General features: G+C 35.3%; 1 protein-coding gene across 1 annotated transcript in view; it reads right to left on the minus strand.

Moving 5' to 3' along the window:
- Positions 1 to 23,626, minus strand: part of LOC149568032 (coiled coil protein) — a 144,446-nt gene that overhangs the window by 64,463 nt on the left and 56,357 nt on the right. Inside the window, exon 2 of the mRNA XM_089821034.1 lies at positions 13,007 to 13,133. Coding sequence (XP_089677160.1) covers positions 13,007 to 13,133 — 127 coding nt within the window. The remainder of the gene's footprint in view (positions 1 to 13,006; positions 13,134 to 23,626) is intronic.

The raw sequence follows: 23,626 nt of genomic DNA on the forward strand, positions 1-23,626 counted from the left end.
ACTAATAACTAATATATAAACTAAAAATTAAAAAATATTAAAATTTAATTATGAAATGTTTATATTGAACACTAATTAAAAATAAATAAAATATTCTTTTATATCATGTAAACTCAATTATAAACAAAGAACAAAAATGCACTCTTATATTATTTTCTAAAATTACAAATATGGCGATTAAAAAACCTAAAAATTAAACTTTATAAAAAATCTAATTTAAAAGAAAGGTGTGTCAACCACGTTAGAAGTTAGAGATTGACTGGAGCGGCGCCCAGTTCATAGCAGTGGGAGCCTTGCCGTAGTTGCACCAACAAGACAACAATGTATGGCTCATTGCAGAAGGGATGAATCATATTTAAACGAAATTTATGCCCTCGAAACTCACAAACTCATACTCGTTGAAAACAACATGGGTATTAAAAAAACTATCAAACCATAAACCAAAAAGCTGCCACTTTTTTTGAACGAATTTAAATTCAAATTTTTACCAATTTCAAACCGTTTTTAAATGTTCGCCGAATCTTAAACTTAAAGCCAGAAATTCGATGAACCTTGTGACTCAGGGTTTTCTCCATGGAACTGAATACATGGCTTTGAAACATGATAAATTTGATGAGTTCATGATGAACATATGCAATGCATGCAGCCTGAATAAGGCCCACAACTTGATACAATTTTTGGAGATATGCATTCAAAATGTGGGTCCCATGGTGAATTTCAGCATTGGTCAATAACATTATAGTAGTTTTTTTATATAAAAAATGTTCATCATGAAATATGCCTATCAAGGATACGACTATGTCCCTATGATACAATACGCTTTTCTAAATATCTTTGACACAAAGCTTGGCCATGTTGATCTCAAAGACTTAAAAAAATCAATGACAGAAGAAACTGCATCTAGTCTAGCCTGTAGAACTGTTGAAAGTGGATTATCTCACGCAACCGCCAATTTTCCGATGGTTGTGTGATATCCTAATTTGATAATTGACTATGTGAAAGGGTACAATCCAAAAGCCAAGAGAATTAGGACAATTGATGATTGCTTAGTAGATACAATTGATGGGATTTCCAAGGGGATGGTCCTCAGTTGTCGTACAAGGAACAACACACAAATATTAGTAAACAAAAAGCATTGCAATACTTCAGCAAAAAATAGAAGCAAAGTGTCTGAGTTAGCTGGCAAAAAAAAGCTACTAGTATCAATGTTGAAGATTGTAGCTGCGATAGAGATCTTTATCTCTATAAACATGGACATTATTACCATTATAGTTGCCTTTAGTTGAAAAGTACACTATGATTAAAATGTAATATTAAGCATAATGACATGTGTCATACAACATGCATTGAGGCATAAAAATACGAAGAGTTTTAACTAAGAGTCACGTTTTGGGAAACTGGTGAGACTTCAACTTGGAGTGTGAAGAGTCTCTCCTTGAGTTATATATATCGCATCAAGCGATAGACATTGTACACTTGAATGTTTTATAATCAATAAAAAGATCTTTTGTTGTGTGGTTAGGTTTTTCACTTCATTGTATAAGGGTTTTCCCAAGGTAATTTTGGTATTTATTGTTTCAATTAGGCTATTTTCTTATTGTTGTCTATCATTGATTCCTGGCCTCAAGATTTAACGTGGTAGCAGAACCTAGTTTTGAAAATAGCAATTTAGCTCTCCATTTACATGATGTTGCAGAGGATTTTATACTCTTTTAAATGCCTTCACCCTAGGGTGAGGTTCTCGGTTTCATGCAATCATGTCTATTGGATCATTATGATGCACAAATACGTTGTTTTTGTTTTTTTCTTTGTTTTTTTCTTTGTTTTTTCTTTGTTTTTTCTTTTTTTCTTTTTTCTTTCAGTTATTCTTATTGTCATCTCTAAAAGATTGTAGGACGTGTTTTATTAAAAAGCACGTAGAATTCACTTTTATCAATTTATCATAAATATCTATATTTTTTCATCGAGAGTTGCAAGTTTGGTTTTATCTAATTTTATCTCCATGGTTCATGATTGTCGTATGAGGAAGTGAATTTAATCTTTTCCATTGGTAAAATATTTTGGATCCAAGGACATGTGCGATACTATCGCAGTTTATTTTCGTCTTCATTTGACGAACAGCTACGGTTTTATCTCCCATCATGATCTTGTCGCAGATTCATCTCAAACCTAAAGATCGTTAAGTTCCACCTCATCATTTAAAATTGATAAATATATGTCAAATACGATGGCATGAGTTGTAAAGTTTAGCATAGGGGTAAGAATTGAGAATATTTGCAAATCACAAGGAGAGATTGACTCTTTCTCTTGTTTTTGTTGCATCTAATGTGTTCACCTAGTAACGGTTCTGACATGTTCACCCAGTAATGGTTCTGTCATTTTTGTGTCACAAGGAATGGTAGATGAAGCGTCTCAGAGGTGTAAGTTGATGCATGGTGTGGCATCTATAGGATGGTGAGAGAGATGCATGGGATCGCCCTCACAACCTATCAGACATTTGATTTCTCCATCCGCGTGCAAGTTATTCTCTATTCTTCTACGTCTATTTTTTTGCCAGCAGCTAGTTATCCTAGTAGAGGAACTAGAAACAATAGCAGAAACATTGCAGAGATGTTGATCTCTTGAAAACACTTGTGCCAAAAGCTAGTAATATGCACGAGTACAGAACATGAATTTTATCTCATCTGCATAAGGATCAAATCTATGCAAAGTTGGATGACCCGAGTGGGAAGATGAAGGAAGCATGGTATGTGTCGGAGACAAGGTATGTGTTGCACAACATGGATAATGCACATAAAGCAATAGTTGTGATGCATCACAATGAGAGGATGGAAATAGATTTTGGGCTTATCAGCACACCACCTAGACAAACATTGAATCCATCATAGGAATTCAAATACATTTTGTGCATCAATTCTATCTCTTAATCTCTCAGCAGCACGTTTTGTCTGATCTGTGGGGGAGTTGTTGGGAGTTAAGTTAGTCAGCTTCTGATTTAAGATGCACGTGCATGTCCCCTAACAAGTTAGAGAAGAATGGGCATATAATGCTGCTGATTTGAATGAGAACATTTATTAGAAATGAATGAGAAGAGGCATCATTTTTGTAGTCATCGATTTCTCAAGAGACGAGTGTGGTCTTTGTTGGGGCCCTGATCAATTAGGGACAATTTCTCTATGCATAGATCAGCTGGGTGTTTAACTCAAAGAAGAGAATTTGTAGATGAAGGAAATCACAGGTGAGCATTAGGTGTATGCAGCTGGAGTTGGACCAAAATGCCACTTCTGTTAGCATGTTCTTCCCAGGTGTTTTTGATTAATATTGCATGTTATGCTCATAATATTCAGACAACCAGGGATATGTCTTTCATTTTATTTAATCTTATATCATTACTGGAAATAGCATTGAGCTTTGATCTCTATTTGATCTTATGAGTTAATTAATTGCAGGATGCATTGAGATGATGCGGACTACATAAGGATATTGTTTACTAAAAGATAGATATCTATGTTTAAATATGAATTTCATTATCAATAATTTGATATGTAATTAAGAGGGAGATGGTGAGCTTTAGAGGGAGGTTAAGACATCTATCTAAATATAGTGATCAAAGCTACTTCATAATTAAGAGGGAGTGTTTTTGGAATCCCCTTTATTCTCATATATGCTTGTAATGCTTGTGGTATTTGTAGAATTTGAGACTTAAATGGAACTAAGTCTTGTTTTTGTTATGCCTATTTCTATTCTTGTGTGAATAAATAAGATTGTAAGGATCAGCTATGAGAACTCTTTCGCTCTAGAAGTGATCATCATGTGGAGAGAATCCTTGATGACATCACGTGGAGATAATCCGTGATGGGAGTTGGATGTCATGTTGAGAGATTCCATGACAATTCACGTGGAGAAAAATTGTGATTAAAGGCTTAGCTAGTTTCTTACAAATCTATCATGTTGAGTGATTCCATGATTATTAACAATGAGTAAATTGTTCTCTTAGCATCATGTTGAGATATTCCATAAAATTTTATAGGATCTATGTGATTAGATATTATCATTGACATTTTGGTTGCAGCCTTCTGTGATTAATCAGCTAAAGATCTCTCTCTCTCTGGCTATGAGGGAGTGTTGAAGATTGTAGCTACGATAGAGATCTTTATCTCTATAAATACCATTATAGTCACCTTCAACTGAAAAGGATACTTATGATTAAATTGTAATATTAAGCATAACGACACGTGTCATACAACATGCGATAAGGCATAAAAATACGAAGATTTGTAATTAAGAGTCATGTTTTGAGAAATTGGTGAGAACTTTGGTTGGAATGTGAAGAGTCTCTCCCTAAGTTATATATATCGCATCAAGCAATAGAAATTGTACACCTTAATATTTTATTATCAATAAAGAAGATCTTTTGTTGTGTGGCTGGGTTTTTCCCTTCATTCTAGAGGTTTTTTCCCAGGGTTTTCTGGTGTTTATTGTTTCAGTTTTGGCTATTTTCTTATTGTTGTTTATCAATGATTTCTAGGCTCAAGATTTAACAATCAAAAGGTGGGAAATCTCAACTTCCTAAGATTTCCTAAGATAGCAGAAATGACGACAATAAGGCCACCAAGTAAGGGAACTCTGAAGAGAAAAAATGATCATCAAGGTAGCTCTTCATCATCGGCCCCATCTAGAATGCTAGACACAGTCGCAAGTTCTCAAATACAAATTAACTGAGGAGGTAGTGACGATGAGGACCCCTCATGGCACAACAATTTTCAGCGTACGTGTGGTAATGAATCAAACAAGAAGAAGAAGAAAGGAAAAGTAAACAGATTTTGTATTCTCTCCCATCAGAAGCACCTGATCTAACTATGAATGTTCAACCTCCTCCCTTATGAAAAATACCTCCTCCCTTAGAAGATGCCCTTGAAGGAACAATTTCTACATCGCCAATACAGCAATATCCTCAGGAAGATGAAGTACCAAAGTCCTCACAGCAAGGATCAGTGAAAGTCTATGATAAGTGGTGTATAGTTTTTGGGTTTTGAATCAAAGCAAGTCATATTTTTGTTCATTGTAATTATTGTCATATGACTTGGTCCTTCTCCTCTTCTTGTTTCAAAAGTTGTGTTTTGGATCCTATAATAGTAAAAGTTAGGCTAATTCCTAACTTGTTCCAAAAGTAATTATTCTAAGTTCAAAACTTTTTCTAAAGTGATAACTTTTGGCAATTCTCAGTTAGTTATTCTAAGAAAGTTTGTTTCAAATAACTACCAAGTACTTACAAGAGGTAGTTAGTTACCTAAGGTAGTTACAAGAGGCAGTTACGTAATTATATGAAGTGGTTATACCACTCATTACGTATGTATATGAGAGAATTTATTATTAAAAGGGTTCCATACTTTCTCATAGAAGACATTGTATACAAACTTGAATGATACTTCAAAGCAAAGCAATAAAGGACAATTTTGGAAGTGTTTTCAAATAGTTCTCATGCGTTATTATTAATGATAGTATGTTCATTAGTGATAATCTTGCTCATCTTAAATGTCTTACATGAGTTGATTTAACATGAACTCCATTTTGTATCTTGAAGATGCATTCAATTTTTATTGATAAAAAAGGAATATTTCTCACTTTCTTTCCCATTCTCTCTCTCGCACATTTTCATTCCTAAAACCCCAAAATATCAAATACCCCTATCATATGAGGGAGTTGCCCCTCCAAAAATGCAAAGCAAGATCAGATCTGTAGTGGTCTAGACTCTATCCCACTGTTATATTCAATTTGTCGCTCCTTCTTTGGGCACTTTGTCAAGAATATTCAAAAGTGACAAATTTGTTTACTAACAAAAATCCTCACAATTTTGCTTGAAGCCATAGTTTAAAAATCCTGCACGTACTCAACCTGTAAATTTGCAAACAAGTAGCCATGACAAAAACTCAACACCATTTTTTTATTAAAATTGTCTCAAAATGTTCATTCAAATATTAACAAATTTTGTTAATACTAGCCAAAATCACAATTTCCAAAATCTCACCCAAGAATCAAATGTAAAAATGATGTGAAACTTTCTTTCAACATAGAAGGAGAACTATGGTGACAGCTAGAGCACGATTTCAAGCTGCTAAGGCATCTGGTGAAAAGAAAATTAACTTTGTTTCAAGTCTATTTGTTTTATGCTGTTTAAGATCAATTTGACACATTTCTGGCTCTGTCCAAGCTTCAAAGAGGAATCACAGGCATCATAATGCTCGAAGAGTTGTTCCATCTTAAAACTGCACTCACATTTCTCTGCCCTATTCCTTCAATCCAATCTTGTTAAATATATATTTGTAAACTAACATATTAATTTAGACAGTAAATATATTCCATTACTCTTCCTCTATCAGTAAGGCGCCAAATTATTTAAAGCAAAATAAAGGTATTACTAACAATAGGCATGTCGTCAATTTCTTTCTTTGTATGATTGTAAAGGTTATAGGAAGTAAGGACGTCATTACTTTTCTATTAAGGAACATTAATACATTTGTAACTCTAAAGATAGTATTTAAGACTCAATATGATGGTTTTCTATCAATAAGAACATCAGCTTTTAGTTGTTTTTGCAGTCAATAATTGCAGGTTTGAAAAAAATAACAGAGATTTCAGTGACGTTGGATCTTCAAATTCTTACACACACATTTTGAGCTCCTTTTTAATACTCTCAACATATGATAATGAATTGGTCTTGTTAGCATAAGGCTGCATTTCTTAGTGATAAAATGGTTCAAAATGGTTCAAAATTCAGTGGAAAAAAAAATCAGATTTTAGTTTTCTATGAGGTTATAGGGGCAGCAAATTTTCAAAATGTAAAATCATTGAAGAAAGGCACTTGTCTTATCAAAATGCAGAACTGTTTCCAAATGGTCAAATCTACTTCCAAACTATTGTTTGAATATCCTTGGATCAAGGATAGCGATTCGATACTTATCTTTGTGATTTGATTGAATTATCAGGCATCATCGATGGTCATGTCCAGCTCATCTTAAACGTTAATTTCTAATATACCTTCAATGTGATTAGAAGCCAATGGAACCATCATTTCCCCTACCAAGTTACAAACCTCACTTGTTTATGCATTGTGATGGACACCATTTGCCACATGCAACTTTCAGCTCTAAATAAAAGTACGAAAACTGCATCTTGAATTCACTCATTATTCCACAAATAAAAATAGCACAAGCTGCCTTCATGATGCGTGAATCTCTCTTTAAGATCTTCAAGATCAACATGGCTGATTTTTATGTCTAAATTTCCATCAACTGGAGAGTAAACAGAATCCTTGTCATGAATACCCTTAAAATTGAATTTAGTGGAGGATTTAAGATTTATGAAGGAGCCCATGTTTACCAAATTACATTAAAATATATATTGAAAAAAGATGTGAATTGAGCGTGGATGTCACACTCTTTGTAAAAATGCAAAAGGTGCAAGAAAGTGTACAATCCGCTCATGTAATAAAGTAATACAAATAAAAACACTCTAGGAAGAGGTGGGGAAGTGGGGATTACATGTACATGAGCATAGAGACAAGTGAAGCACGAAAACATGCTTAGCCCTCTCAGTTATAACTACAAATTTGAAGATAGTAAAAAATAACCATAAATTGGGAACATGTTCACCATCTAGGGAATAGATTAAAATTGAATTTAGTGGAGGATTTAAGACTTGTGAAGGAGCCCATGTTTACCAAATTACATTAAAATATGTATTGAAAAAAGATGTGAATTGAGTGGGGATGTCACAGTCTTTGTAAAAATGCAAAAGATGCAAGAAAGTGTACAATCCGCTCATGTAATACAGTAATACAAATAAAAACACTCTAGGAAGAGGTGGAGAAGTGGTGATTACATGTATATGAGCATAGAGACAAGTGAAGCAAGAAAACATGCTTAGCCCTCTCAGTTATAACTACAAATTTGAAGACAGGAAAAAATAAACATAAATTGGGAACATGTTCACCATCTAGGGAATAGAAAAAAAGAACAAAAAGAAATCATTCAAAGCTCCAGATAACAAAAAAACATGGTATCCATCTTCAGCTCAAAAATCATACCTTGACTGACAATATCCTTAGGTCCATTGGTTGGCCAGCAGTCCAAGAGATATATATGAGAAAGAGTATTACAATAAAAAAAAACTTCATGAGTTCTTGTATTGCCAAATGATCCTAACCCTCCAAAGTATTGTACAAAAAGAGTTACCCAAATGTGTTTGCATTGAAATTGGAGAATTGCACCCTTACTATTTGTTTGCATACAAAGCCCTACTTAATGGAAAACATTGTAATAACTCCACTGTAACCCGGGTGCGCGCACCCGAGTCAAAAGCCTTGCGCACCCGATGCGCGTACGCACCCGGTGCGGGTGTGTCACGCACCAAAGCACCCCCGCCCGCGGCTTTTTCGCCGCCACACCCCCACCGCACCGGTCGAGCACCGGATGCTTGGGTGCTTCCCGGGTGCGAGGGTGCGCGAGTGCGCCACGGGTGCTCGCGGGGTGCTTCCCGGGTGCGCGCGGGGCGCGTCGAGAAGAGGCCCAATTTTTTAAGAAAAAACAATACTTTTTGCTTTTTTTTTTGTTTTTGTTTTTGAAGTATGCTAACCCTAATTTGGTGTGGGTCCCATGTAGTCTATTTGAAGGCTTAATAAGACCAATAGATCTCTTATTCATTTCATCATTTCATTTCACCATTTTGGAGCAACAAGGAGCTAAGTGAGAAAGAGTGTTTGGAGGAGCTTGTGAGAGATTAGTGGGTGGTTTTGCAAGGGATTGCAAAATCAAGAGGAGCAAGAAAGTTTGATTTGGCAAGTGTCTTCTCAAGTTTGAGCCTTCAAAGTAGGGTTTTTTGTATTTTACTTTGTTTTTTTGGTTTTAAAAATCAATTTATAATTTTTAAATTTAGTGTTTAGTATTTAGTTTTACTAAGTTACTTTCAAGTTTCAAGTTTCATTCTTGAATCTTGTTGATAGTTAAATCTTCTTAGTTCTATGATTTTTTATTTTATTATTTATATTAATTTTTAGTTACTAAATACGTTTCAGCATATGCCATATTGCCATATTTTTATTTTAAGAACAATGAAAAAATTAAAAAACTAAAAATTAATATAAATAATAAAATAAAAAATCATAGAACTAAGAAGATTCAACTATCAACAAGATTCAAGAATCAAAAATAAAACTTGAAACTTGAGAGTAACTTACTAACTTAGTAAAATGTTTCAGCATATGCCATATTGCCATATTTTTATTTAATATTTTCTTTTAGTATTTTACTATTTCGTTTCATTTTTTAATACTTTAAATTTTTAAATAGTAAATGCTAAAATTAAATAGTAAAGTTTTAAGTTTTAAATTATTTTTACTTGGGCTGAAATGTATCATGATCATTTTTATAATTTTACTTTCATTTTGTGAAATGCAGTTTTATAAATGGCTTCTAGATCCAGCCAAAGTGCAAAAGACATGGAAATTAATGAGCCAAGTGCATCTGATTATGAGCCTGAACTTGAGCCTGAAGGAAGTGATCATGGGGCTGATGTAGGTGGTCAATCTGAGCCTGCGGAAGAGCCTCCTTATGTTGCACCAGGGGTGCCTTCTACTGATTGCCCTTCAGAGATTTTGAGGAAGTATGCTAGGGGTCCTTATGACCCAAAGTCCCCTCTTAAACAGTTTGCTACAAAAATTACACGCCCTACACCTTCAGGGGGTGGCACACGCAAATGGAAGTGCAATATATGTGGAGCAGAATGGTTTGGCAGCATTACAAGAGTTAATTCACACCTTCTTTTTTGGAGTGGCTATGGTGTGAACCCATGCATGTTCTTATCAAATCCTGAGAATGTCAGATACAGAATTGAAGTAAATAAACTATGGGGCATTCCTAATGATAGTGTTGTTCCAGTGCCTAGATCTTTGTCTGCTAGGCAACAGGTACAGCATATACAACAGTTACAGGGGCAGCGAGATACATCTACTCGTATCTTGCATCAGAGAGCAGGGACTATGTCACCTACACCATCATTCTCCTCACCTACACACAGTTCAGCTGGGGACAGCAATAGGGGGAAACGAAAAGCAACTTCAAGTGGTACTAATAGTAACCCCATTGCTCATTTATTTAACATGCATGCAAGGGACCGGTTAGATGATGTTGTTGGTGATTTCTTCTTTGCCAATGGCATCTCTACACATGTGGCTCGATCTCCCTATTTTTTGAGAATGATTACCATGGCAGTGAATGAGGGAGAGCCATCATATGTGCCACCAGGTGACCACAAGCTGAGGACTACAGTGTTGGATAGAGCCTATGACAAGGTTGGGATCTTGATGGAGCAAATGAAAGCATGTTGGATGGACTCAGGTTGCAGCATTATCATGGATGGGTGGACGGACATTAGTCATCGTCCACTCATCAACATTATGGTTACATGCACGGAGGGCCCATATTTTTTGAAGGCAGTTGATTGTTCAGGGCATCGTAAAGATGCTGATTTTCAGTTTCATGTGCTTAGGGAAGCCATTGAGGAGGTTGGACCACAAAATGCGGTCCAAGTTGTGACAGATGTAGCACATGTGTGCAAAGCTGCAGGGAGGCTTGTTGAGGCAGCTTATTGGCATATTTGGTGGACTCCATGTTGTGTGCATGCCATGAACAATGCACTCAAAGACATGGGGAAAATAGAGTGGATTAGAAAGGTGGTTAATGATGGGAGAGAGGTGCAGATGTTTATTTGCAATCACCATACATCACATGCACTTTTCAAGAGCTTTGCAAAGAAGCAATTCCTGAAACCAGTTGAGACCAGGTATGCATCATATTATATTCTCTTGGAGAGAATTTTTGAGTTGCAAGAGCCATTGCAACTCATGGTTATGACACAAGAATGGAATCGATGGCCTGAGTCCAGAACAGAGCAGGGGAAGAGGGTAAAGGAGACAGTGAAGAGTGATCAGTTTTGGAGTGATGCAAAATACATAGTCTCCATCATTACTCCAGTGTTTCAGGTGATCAGATATGGAGATGCAATTCACCTAGCCTTGGAGAGGTTTATGAGTGCATTGATTCCATGCTTGGGCAGATGAGGGTTGTTGTGCGTGAGAGAGACCCCACTCTAGCATTCTATACGGAGCACATTGAGCCTATCATTCACCACAGGTGGGAGAAGTTGAACACTCCTTTGCACATGGCTGCCTATGCATTGAACCCGAAGTGGTACATACCTAGGCCTGGTAGAGTCACACCACTTCAGGATGATGAGGTGAAGAATGGGTTCTTTCGATGCATTGCCAAAATGTATGATACTGAGACTGCTAGTGAAATCCGTACCGAGTGGTCCGAATTTGCTAGTCTTTCAGGTAATCCTTAAATCTTGATTCAGTGCTCTAAACTCTTTATAATTATAAGTTCTTTTAATAATTAATTGTTACTTATAACTTTATTTAAGTTATTTATAATTTTAATATTATGTTGTAAACTTTAAAACTTGTAACTTGTAGGATACTCGGATATTGCAAAGGTGGATCTCAAAACCATGGCACAAAAGAATCCCATTTTGTGGTGGAAATGTCATGGGTCACAAAAGTTAAAGATCACCTCACTAGCCATTTGACTGCTTTCTCAGGTTTGTAATACTAATAACTAATTCCAGCCCTTTACAATCTTAACTTGAAGAGTTTTACCTTGCTGATTTTAATTTATGATTCATTGATTCAATAATTATTAATCATCGATTTACCATTTATCATTTGTTACAAATTGTATGAACATTTGTTTGTAACTTGTAAATTGTAACTTTCAACTTTGTTATCTCAGATGTCTGGCTCCTCAGCTGCAGAGAGGAATCGGTCCACCTATAGCTTCATTCACTCTGTTAAGAGGAATAGACTTACCTCTAAGAGAGCGGAGAAGCTGGTTGCTGTACATGGTCACTTGCGGCTCAAAGATCGCAAGACACGCGAGTACAAGGAGAGCCCTGCAGCACGATGGGATGTGGAGCCAGAGGATCCAGCTCAGATTGATGAGGATGCCGATGCAGAAGCCAATGTAGGGCTAGTTGGTGTTCCTTTAGAGGATCAGGATCTTACCCAGGAGGAGTCTAGTAGTTCCAGTGATGAGGACTTTGGCATAGGGGATGATTAGAGAGCACTTGAGAATCATCCATTCTCATTATTGGCATTTTGTCATTTTGTTGATTATACTCACTTTGATATGGCTATGATACATTATTATTATTTCACTGTTTCATGCTATTCAGCTCATTGTCATCATGAGCATCTTTATGATATATGATATTCATAAAATCATATTTGAACAATGAATTTTGAATCTTGCATCTTGAACTAAGTTAATTTGTCAAATGGTCATTAGTAATAGTAATGGTTATGAAATTTCAAGTTTCAAGTTTGAACTTATGGTTTGTGAATCACATTTTAATTTTCTCTATTCATTGTAGTCAACTATATTTGATATGTTAATGTTACATTGTTATATAATATATTGAAGTATCATTTCATAATTAGCATTTTCAATCATATCTATTAATAATATTATATATATACTATGCAACCCCCTCCCCCCCTCCCCTGAACCCCCCCTCTGCTCCCCCGCCGCCGCACCCCTGCCGTCCCCAAATTGAGGCTATTTTTTTCCCGCACCCGAAACTCGTCCCGACGCCCCCCCCGCACCGCCGCACCCCCGCACTGGGGTAACACTGAATAACTCTAAAACTTGTGGAAGGAGTACAGACCAAAGATAAGGTGTTATCAAGGAAAGGAATTTCCACAAAAGTTACAGGGGCGTCAGTAAAGCCAAAATAGATGACAAACCATTCCCACATGTTTATTTTCCTGATTTTCAATTGAGAAGGTTACATAATCCATGTTATGATAGCCAAGTGTGAGTGACTGTACACAGAAAGAAGCCTCCATAGAGAATGCATAGGTCCACTGCTTAAAGAAAAAGATACATCTTACCTTGATAAAATCTTGCTGAGAAATGCAGTACTTATCTCTCTTCTGGATATCTCCTCCATTCTCTACCCAAAAGGACTTTAGGCACTCCATATGCCCTGTACTTGTCAAATGTTTAATGGTATTACAGCTGCAAAAGATATGATAATTACATCAGAAAAATGAAAAACAACTCACTATTAAAGTGTCACTCAATAATGCCATGTTAAGATCAAAAACTGAGAAAGGCAATTTTGGGCATTACAAGAACAATGAAATTAGCATTTTCCCAACTGAACTTCACACATACATATATGATATCACACACTGTCTTCTCTGGTTAGCTTTTCCTTCAAGTATTTTTTTATGCTACAGAAAACAAGCTCAGATCCAAGTCCAGTTTGAACCTGGTCTGTGCACTGAAACAGTGCTCGTGGGGGGGCATCCAAGGTCCTGTTAAACAGGCCTGTATTCAGCCACAGTGGACAAGATAAACCAGACAGAATCCAGGTGAACCCAAGGTTAAAGACACAACTTTTATCTCTTTGCTTGAATTGAAGTCTGGCTGAAAAACCAAAAAATGAACCCTAACTCTAAAGTGTCATATAAGGCATTAACTAAAATAAACTAATTGCCTCATTTTGACTGCAAGAGACAAAAAAAATTCATTATTACTGAATTCTTTTCTTTATTCTCATTACACAAATAAGGCTGAAAATTTATCATTAAAGGATTCAGAACAGTTGGATTGCTATTCCAAATGTGTACAAGAGCCCATTCATTGCCAAAGAGATCGTAAAGAAAAAAAATTGTTTATTTTTGTCCTTCATTTTTTCTTTAACAAATGAACTCTTCTGTTTTGTTTTTATTCTCTGTAATTGAAATATTTAGTGAGTCCAGAAAACATTACTTCTTTTTTCATTTGTTTGGAATGTGCTGTTTTCCAAACTTAATGCCATAGGGATTACAACGGCAGCCAATTCCACTTTTGTGGGCCAACCCACTTCAAATAAACTCAAACTTGTCATTGTGAGGGTATGTTGATGTGGCAGGTTCCATGTGGTATTCTTGGAATATGCACTAAAGCTTGCCCGGGAAAAAAAAAGAAAACAGAGAACCACCATGCCAATATCGCAAGTGCTTGAGTATTTAAGAGCAATGGCAAGCAAATTAAGTGATATCCCATATAACAAGTCATCCTTTGGTAAGGAAACAATGACCAGCAATGAAGCACCTTCCTTCCCTATCTACTCCTAAAGTTATGGTAGAAAGCATCCATTTTTTGTCATGCCTCAAGAAGGGCCTATACTTCACATAACAGAACAAACGGGCCATTGGAAATGACATTTTAAAATGAATCACCAACTAAAAAATGCATCTATCCAAATGGATTTGTCTTTCAAGGTGGGTCTATCACCATGCTGGAAAGAAATGGTGAGCAAAATTAATGAGGGTCCAATAGAATACAAGGATTTGAGTTATGAAAATGTGTGTAACACCTTGTTGGCAATAGAGCTGAATCTAGGAAAAGATTCATAGAAGCCTACAGGGATTTGTGGAAAGAGATAAGGGTATCCATCAGTTTTTGGATGGAAATATCCCATAAATCAGCCCCTGTACAATGTAATTGAAATGTACCATAAAGGAGTAATGCTTTGGAAGCCATTGATTGTAAGGGGTAGATAAAAAATGCACAATTTGCTGCCAACAGCCTTAGTGGCCATTAAGGAAGTGAGACAAATAATTTTCCAAATCAGGACAAACAATGCAAAAAACATACTAGACCAGCTGGGACGCTGATTGATGCACATTATTATTACATATTCTTGCGCTGTCCACTTGAGGATGGCAATGAAATTGATTGGATCAAATAAATGGATATTGAGGCCAAAGAGATCCAAGCGTTCATCACCAACAACCACATGGCATAAGGCATATTGAAAACATTTTTGAGGATGGAGTTGCTAAAGGAAATGAAACAATATTAAAAAAATATTTTACTTTGGTAATTCATTGTTTATAGGCTTAACTGTGTTTTCTTCTTTTTAATTATTACAAATTTTATTTTCAAATAGGTTGTTGCGACCCAATTTGTCACCAAGAAAATTTTTTTGAGACATCAAGAGGTACTTTCTCATATGGTCATTTACCAACAGTGAGGGAGCCACAAATATTGACCACATAATTAATCTATGTTTTTAGTAGCATTTTCAGAGGGCTTCAAATAATTACTTAAGGGATGGTGCCTTTGCTTAAACCTCTTCACCGCTCTATATAGGCTTTTGGAGATCTTTCCAACTCACCAAAGAAGTTTGATTTTCGCCCAACAGGCTAGAAGTTAAGACCCTACCAAGTTTCTAATAAAATTAAAATATTAAAATATTATATATACATATATATACATATATAAAACTATCAAACTTAATTATAACATACTCTAAAACTTAAAAAGGTTGACCGAATGGTCAAAGGGCATGAAATGAAGAGTTGTGACTTCCTCCAACATGAGATACAGAAGAGAGGAGACTTCATTCAAAAGGAAAGACGGAAGAATGGAGCAAATGAATTAGGTACTTCATTCAATATATATTAAGAAAGAACAAAAAACAATACAAAACCCACATTCACAGAAGTATAATTTAAATGTTTGAACACAATTAAGGAGCAATCATTATCTAATGAGGCTGACCAAGATAAGGGAAGCAATAATATATATATATATATATATATGGGCTGATTTATTTGTGAACAAAAGGCAGCGACAGTAATTAAGGCCAACCAAACAAGGGGCAGTGATAGTAAAACAAATAATAAATTGTGTATTAATCAAAAGAAGGGGTATAACCCTTTCAAAAGGGTATTGGCAGTGAAGAGGTCTGACTCCTTACCAAGGGAGATTTAAAGAAGAATTCCAATTGAGGAAAAGGAAAACCAGCACCAAATCAATCAGCTTAAGAATTATCCCAAAAGAGCAGTAACCATCATTAAAAGAAGGAATAAAATCAAGTCAGATCTGCCTAGACTGCAACAGAAGACTGAAACATATATAACCTGTGGTAATTCTATATACTACAAGTTAGATAATTGAGAACGGGGGGTAAATCAGTTATCCTCAAACACTTTAAACAATTTACCAAATTTTAACAACGTAAACTTATCAACAATTCCACTCGGGAAACAGATTAACCTTATTCAACTAAATCACAGCAATAAATAGCAGTTTTCACATGTAAACAGGAAATAACATGTAAAACATTGAAGCATAAAATAACACCAGTATTTTTAACATGGAAACCCAACTGGGGTAAAACCACTTGGGAATTGTCACCCAAAATAATTCACTTTTCTGAAATGAGTTCGGTAAAGAGTCAACCCAATAAAAGCTTACATACACATTTGCTAGATGTGACCTTAATAGGCGATTTTCAATTTTTCACCAAAGATCATCTAGACCTTATCACCCTTTAATGAGTGGCCTATCTAAAGTGTTGAGCTTTCAGGATGACTGCAAATATAATGGCACTACATATGTTTTTATATGTTTTCTAAGTGTAGATACGAATGCATATATATATAGGAGTAGAAGAGATGTGTCTCATCATGAGACATGTCTCTATGTTAATCAATAGTGGTTATTGCAAGTTAAATTCCTTTAGACATTATTAACTATATATATATATATGTATGTTACATCCCAAATTTTGCCCTAATTTTTAAATTTGATCATAATTGTTGGATCAACAAATTATTTATTTTCCTGATCATGTGAACACAAGTTAGTTAATTATATACGTTATACCAACTGTTAATAGACTATTTCTTTTCTTGATCCTGTGAAACAAATTAGTTAATTATATACGTTGTATCAACTGATAACGAATTATTTCCTTCATGATCGTGTGAAATGAGTTAGTTATTATAGACGTTGTTGAAAATAATCAAGTAACCTATAATTGTCATTATATGATTGTCAATTGTTTGATTGGAATTAACGATCAATATATTTTTGAATTAATGTCTTGGCAAGAATGTTTTACTTGAGTGATTGCAGGAAGAAGACTGAAGAGAGGGGAAGCATTGCTAAACGGGATCATCGGAAGGGGATAGTCGATTGGTCTAGTCATCAGATCGACAAGTATGACCTAAGACTACCTTGGAAAGGATACGAAGACTTGATCACAGATTGCATTATAGGACCGCATGAGCTATTAAGAAAACAATATAATAAAACTTAAATATAAAATATAAAATTCAAACCTTTAAAGAATTATTATTGAAAATTTTTTATTTAATCATTAATATACACCCTTAAATACGAACATCAATATATATATATATATATATATATATATATATATATATATGAAGTGACACCAATAAATTATAACTTTATAATCTAATGAAGCCATTTCACAAATATATATACATGAATGTATATAAGAGTGCATATTATTAATAAAATAAAAATTAAAAACTCTTCAACTCTTTCCCTCTTTATTTTCTTTCTTTTTATAATTTGAATTGGGAGGCATTCGAAATGGCCTTCTTGATAACCGAAGGTAGCCGAATAACCAAGCTGGCCATTAAATATGAGTATTGATGATTGTTCTGGATATAACTCTTCCTCTCTACATTTCCGTGACCCTTCTAATCACCTGCTATTGCATTTAAGCAATGACAAGAGAATACATAAGCTTGCCGACTTATTTCTTTCACCTTCAAATTTCTTTCCATTGACGGGATCACAGCAAGAGAGGCGCGGGAGATCATTATTTCCGGCCACAGGGAACAAACTGTTCAGGTCACGTAAGATATGCAATGCCCAATTTAAAACGTGTTTGGTCTATCTTTTCTTTTATTTCTTATTTGTCATACCAATTGGTCCTGTTGTGTTCTTCTTTGCATAATACTGTTGCCAAATTTATATACAATCCAAATGGAGAATGCATAAATAGACATAGTTTCCTTAGTCGGAATTCATAGGTCTAATATCATGTCACTTGTTGTTCAATAACCATGATATTGTCTCAACCATGGATATGGTAATGTAAATTATAATGATAACCATGAACTAATGATCCTACCCAATTTTATTTCTTTTTCTTTTATACATCATGCATAGGTGTAATTAATATCATGAAGTCCAAACACCAAGGAAATCACCAGCAAGGATGCCAACAATGGTGAAGAGGTGTAAAACAAGATAGAGTGGATATAATCTCCCATGCACTTAAGATTCACCGGCATGGAAGCCATAAGTGGTGAAGAAGTGAAGATAACCTACCAAAAATCAAGATTGTGATCAGATAACTAAGTAACAAACACATATAATAGCTCATGCATGTCCTAATGATGAAATCTATTGTCAAGTCGAGTGGTGGAGATCAGGTTTACGAACCCAACTTTGAAATCCTTGGCTAGGGTAGATATAGGCAGATGTGTCAATCATGAGATCTTTTTGTTTGTCCAGATGCTTCAGTTATTGGGAATAACCTAAGTTACCGATTTGGGTTCGAGGACGGGTTCGGGTTCGGGGTTCGGTTCGTGGATTCGGGCAATTTTTTATTTTCCCATTTGGGTTCATGGGTGGGTTCGTGAATAGATATATATAAACATATTCACACAAGAGAAACATGCATAGTTGCAAAACAAAGTCATTTCACAATATGAACAATTGTTGCTTGATCATTGATCAATGCCAAATGCCAAAGGGTTTCGGGTCCCTTCAAAACCTGTTTTTACCTGAATCTAAAAGCATTAATTACTCGCTCATTAATCTATCTTCATGATTGTAAAGAAAATTATACATTGAATTACTAAATTGCAAAACATAGACTAGTTCATCAAATAATACATTGAATTACTAAATTGCAAAAGAAACACTAGTTCATCAAGTAATAAAGATTGAAACATGATGATAAATGACAAGTTTTTAGTAGTTTATCAATAATCATAGTATCAAATGCCCTTCAAGGGTCAAATGGATCATCACAAAATGAGGGATCAATGGCTTCATCCTCAACTACAACTATATCTAGATCTTCATCATTGGAACCCAAACTGGTTCCACTGGTCCCATATGCTGCTATATCATCATCCTCCTCCTTGACATAAGGGATTAGATGAGAGAAATGTTTTTTATTAAGTTCCTTTGAGAGTTGCATAAGAAAACAATTTTAAAAATACACTCTTTAATGTTGTTTTAGCCTTGGGTTCGCTGTGGGTTCATCTGGGTTCGCTTCAGCAAGGACCCAAACGAATCCACAGTCAAAACTAAGGACCCTGCCCAGACTCGAACCGAACCCAAGGACGAATCCGGACCCGTACGGACCCGAACCCGAATCCGGGCAGCAAGGGATGAACCCGGCAACTAAGGGAATAACTGATGGGGCACTCAACCACCGGAAAACTCGGATGGCTGGACCTAAGAACATCCCAAGCCCGATCTTGAAGTAGGGAGGGCCATTCTATTAAGTTAGGATGTGTGGGGATAAGTATGGTCGGCGGTTGGGAGGTTAAGCCTATGTCAATGCTTCTCCTCTCACCAATGTCGAGGCTTGAACAACATGACATAGGGTATTCTCCAATAATTTTTGTATGTTTTTTGCACCTATCTTTAGATTCCTAAAAGATTAAATAGATAGTTTTTATTATAGATAGTTGTTACTTTATTTTCAGCTGAATAAGTTATCAGTTAGAATGATTAAAAATGTTAACAGCTTATTCATTTATTTATTTAATTTCATTAGATGATTATAACTTGTAAATTGAATAGAAAGCAGTTGCAACCTTCTAGATAAAAATAGTTGAAGGGAGTCTTTTTCATGTGAAATGGAATCAGTTATTAGAACATTAGGAGTTTTACATTGGTTAGGAAAATACGGTTGTTACACTATATATATATAATTGATGACTAATCAAATGCAATAATGTTTAACCAATAACCATAGGGGATTAACTCTAAATCAATTCAATCCAACTGAAGCTACAACATTAACACTCCTTCTTAGCTAGGGAGGATTGTTATAGAACACATTATGCTCTCAAACATATAGAGAGATATCATCTCAATATGATATTCTTTAAAAAAAAACATACTAAGGATATCAACATATATCCATCGAAATAGATGTTATCTTTCGATATCATCCGAAGTATGATTCAACAAGGAATATCAACCATATGATATTCATCATACTTATATTCTCTTGGTCTGTGCACTGGCATCAGGTTCATGGTGCCTACCAAAAGAATATGTTATATCCTAGAAGGATATGTGTTATCTGATCTCTGGCTCATTCCAGGACAGCAACTGAATGTAGTCTATCAGATAACAATCATGACCTCCAGCTCATTCCAGGACAGCAACTTAATGTAGTGCATCATGAAAAGTAATCAAGATGTCATGATCTCCAAGACAGCAACTTAATGTAGTCCATCACGACATGTTTGTTATCATGATCTCAAGAACAGCAACTTAATGTTATCTATCATAATAACAAGTCAAGCTATTGTTAAACTCGTCAACTTACAATAGCGATCTCAAAAACATATCAATGAAAGATCATCACCTTTCATAACATTATCCACATATGCAAAATAGTAACTCCCATGATATCCACCATGAACCATGTCGAAAGGTGAATCCACCATAGCTGCTCCTAGAGGGTGGAAAAAAAGCTTTCAACTAAAACTTTTCTCACAAAGAAGAATGCATTACAAGAAATTTCACCTTGAACTTTTTCCTTGTTAAGCAGATCTCAATCTATTGACTTTTATGTCCAAGGTTGCTTATTAGACTTCCTCTAAAACAAAATGTCCAAGATCCTTTGATGTCAACTGAAGTAGAACCTCGAGTTACTCACGCTTGAACCACTGTTATAAGATCATCTGAACAACTAATATCGATCTTAGAACAAAATTTCATCGCAGTTTGCTCCCTCTCAATGAAAGAGCCCCTTGTCTTGTCTTTATTTCATAGTCACGTATGTTATCGCTCAACAACATTCCTAATGCATAATTCTTCTTTTCCTGGAAGAAGACTCCTCTAGACCATGGAATGGAACAAGAGTACATCAAGGCAAATGGCTCTTATTATTCATATAAGCAAGAGACTACAATAAGAAAGTAATTATAATACTCAAATATAATAAATACTTATCTACACATCAGCATCCCTAATACAAGTTGCTCCATGAAGACCCATATGCATCAAATCAAAGGATGATTCAGATTTGAAACTCTGATGATGTCCCTTTCCTTACATCTCCCTTCTAAAGATGGTTCAAGTGGGAACGGAACATTGGTTATTATTCCCCCCCACAAAGTAAAATTCTCGCTCTTATATCATTGAACAATTCTGCATCAATTATGGAAAACTTCTTTCTGTTTAGTAGATCTCAGAACCTTGGTCTACTTGTACTATGGAAAGACATTATATGAGCAATCAGGCTGAGCTTTCAGCTTAGAGTCTTATGAGAAGCTCATATCTTTTGGTGATGTTCAACTTCAACACAAAGAAGATACGCTTTATAATGCTTAGAATCTTTAGGATGATCTTGTAGCATCTCTTATGTATGGATATAGGCCACTATATAAGCAATAGTTATGCATTTCTTGACATTTCAATCATTCCAACTCACAACTTCTAAACCAAATCTTTTTCGAACTCAATCACCTTTCTATAGGTAAGGCCAGAATGTCCAATTTGTTGAATCTCTTGTATTCCAATACTCTAGCACAATGACAAGGAGACTAAAGGAATGAACCGATTTGTGTCTCTTTTGAATGACAATAATGCCAACTACATTAGCAACGATTATAGAAACCAATGCAATAATATCAAATTCTTCAAAGGTTCAATATATGCAGAGTTTGATGGAGGCTTGTTTCAACAATCAGCTCATGATGTACAGGTGCTTAATAATTTATGCAAATACAAGTGATAGCTATTTGGAAGACATCACTTTCTCATGATGTCCACAAAGGCTAGGCCCATTAAAATCATACCGTCACACCAATGGACTTTTGAACTTCCTCTAAACAAGTGTCAGACTCCCTCTAAATTTGATATCAATCTCTCTTTTCTTGCTAGAACATTCTCGGAGGAAAAGATCAAGGCAAATAGCTCTTATAGTATGTATAAAATTACAAGTAAATAAAGGTAGTTCTCAATTAATAATAATAATAAACGTATCTCATTATTTTGGAGTAAATATCCAATGACTTCCTTCACGATGAGAGTCCTTTCTAGATGTATGTGAAAGTCTTATTTGTACTTTCTTCTAGCATCTGCTTACTATCGTCACGAAATCATAAACCAATCATGCACTTGTCTTAAGAATAATTTGTGTTCTTCATTATTAATTATTTCTCTTACTTCATATGTTACAGGATTTAATATTCCTTAATGATTTTCCTTTATGATAATCAATTAGTCCTCCTTGCACATAATGTTTATCATTGTGTCTCTACAATTTGGCAGGTCTCACTCTTATTATATCTTTATTTTTTAATCATTATTCATAAACTAGAGTACTCCTTAATAGTTAATATTCGACTTTAGACTTTGATCAATATAATTCTTAGTTTTGGGCTTCATGTTCTACCAGGAATTTTCCATGTGTTCCCCTCACGCTCCTTCCTTATTTGATGAGATTATTAACTCTTATCTCAATATATATTAGTATCTTCGTTAAAATGTATTCTATTAGTGCCTCATCCACCTTAATCAACGTCACTATGTTAATATGTATGTGTAAAGAGCATATGTCTAGTGGTTCACTAGTTTATATCCTAGCCATGATTTCCCACTAGCAATACTTGCATGGATCTATTTCTAGCTGTCATAGACAATACCGAACTCGATGTTATTATCTTCTACATTGATCGCTTCCCTAATTCACCTTTCCTTCGCACGGTTCTTATCAGCATGGATGAAAACTTGAGGTAGACTATCCTTCTCTACATGGGCGAGATTCTTGGATGTCACTTCTAGGACTATTCATAGCAGAAGGGGCCCAATTCCTGGGAGGATGTTGCAATCAAATCTTATGTGACTTATGATGGAATATTATTTTAAAGAGTTATGATCTGCAAAAACTGCTCTGATGTCAAGCATTTGATAGATATAGTTAATATTACTTACCCACATCTATTACTCTCGATTCATTATTCTTGTCGTTTCACCAACAATAATCATATTCCAAACTCTATCCTCCCATGATCTCTACTTGCATGGCAGAAGGTTAAAGTTGGGGCTGCTATCTGCAAATTAGTAAGCTATCATCCAGCTCCACAGTGCCCCTGCTGGTATTGACACATCACTGCCGACTTGGGCAAGCCTTCATTATCACATGCAACGAGTTTGACTAAAATATATTTCATATACATAAGTGTTACCATCCAAATATGTTCTTATGTCAAAAGATATGTATCGTAGTCATGTATTATTCCATCCCAGTATGAATTTGGTGATTTCCGCCTCTAAACGCCAAAGATAGCATGTGTCACAAATGTTTTCATCCACTTTCCTTGGTTATGATTCTAGACATAACATCTCTGAAGAGCGATGCTAGAGCCCATATACCTTAACAAAATATATAGAGGAGCACCGTAGAACTTAAGATGAACTGTGCACGTATT

Source organism: Cupressus sempervirens, chromosome 3 (genome assembly GCF_028749045.1).
Source record: "Cupressus sempervirens isolate cs-2001-9-10 chromosome 3, ASM2874904v1, whole genome shotgun sequence".
NCBI classification, from domain to species: domain Eukaryota; kingdom Viridiplantae; phylum Streptophyta; class Pinopsida; order Cupressales; family Cupressaceae; genus Cupressus; species Cupressus sempervirens.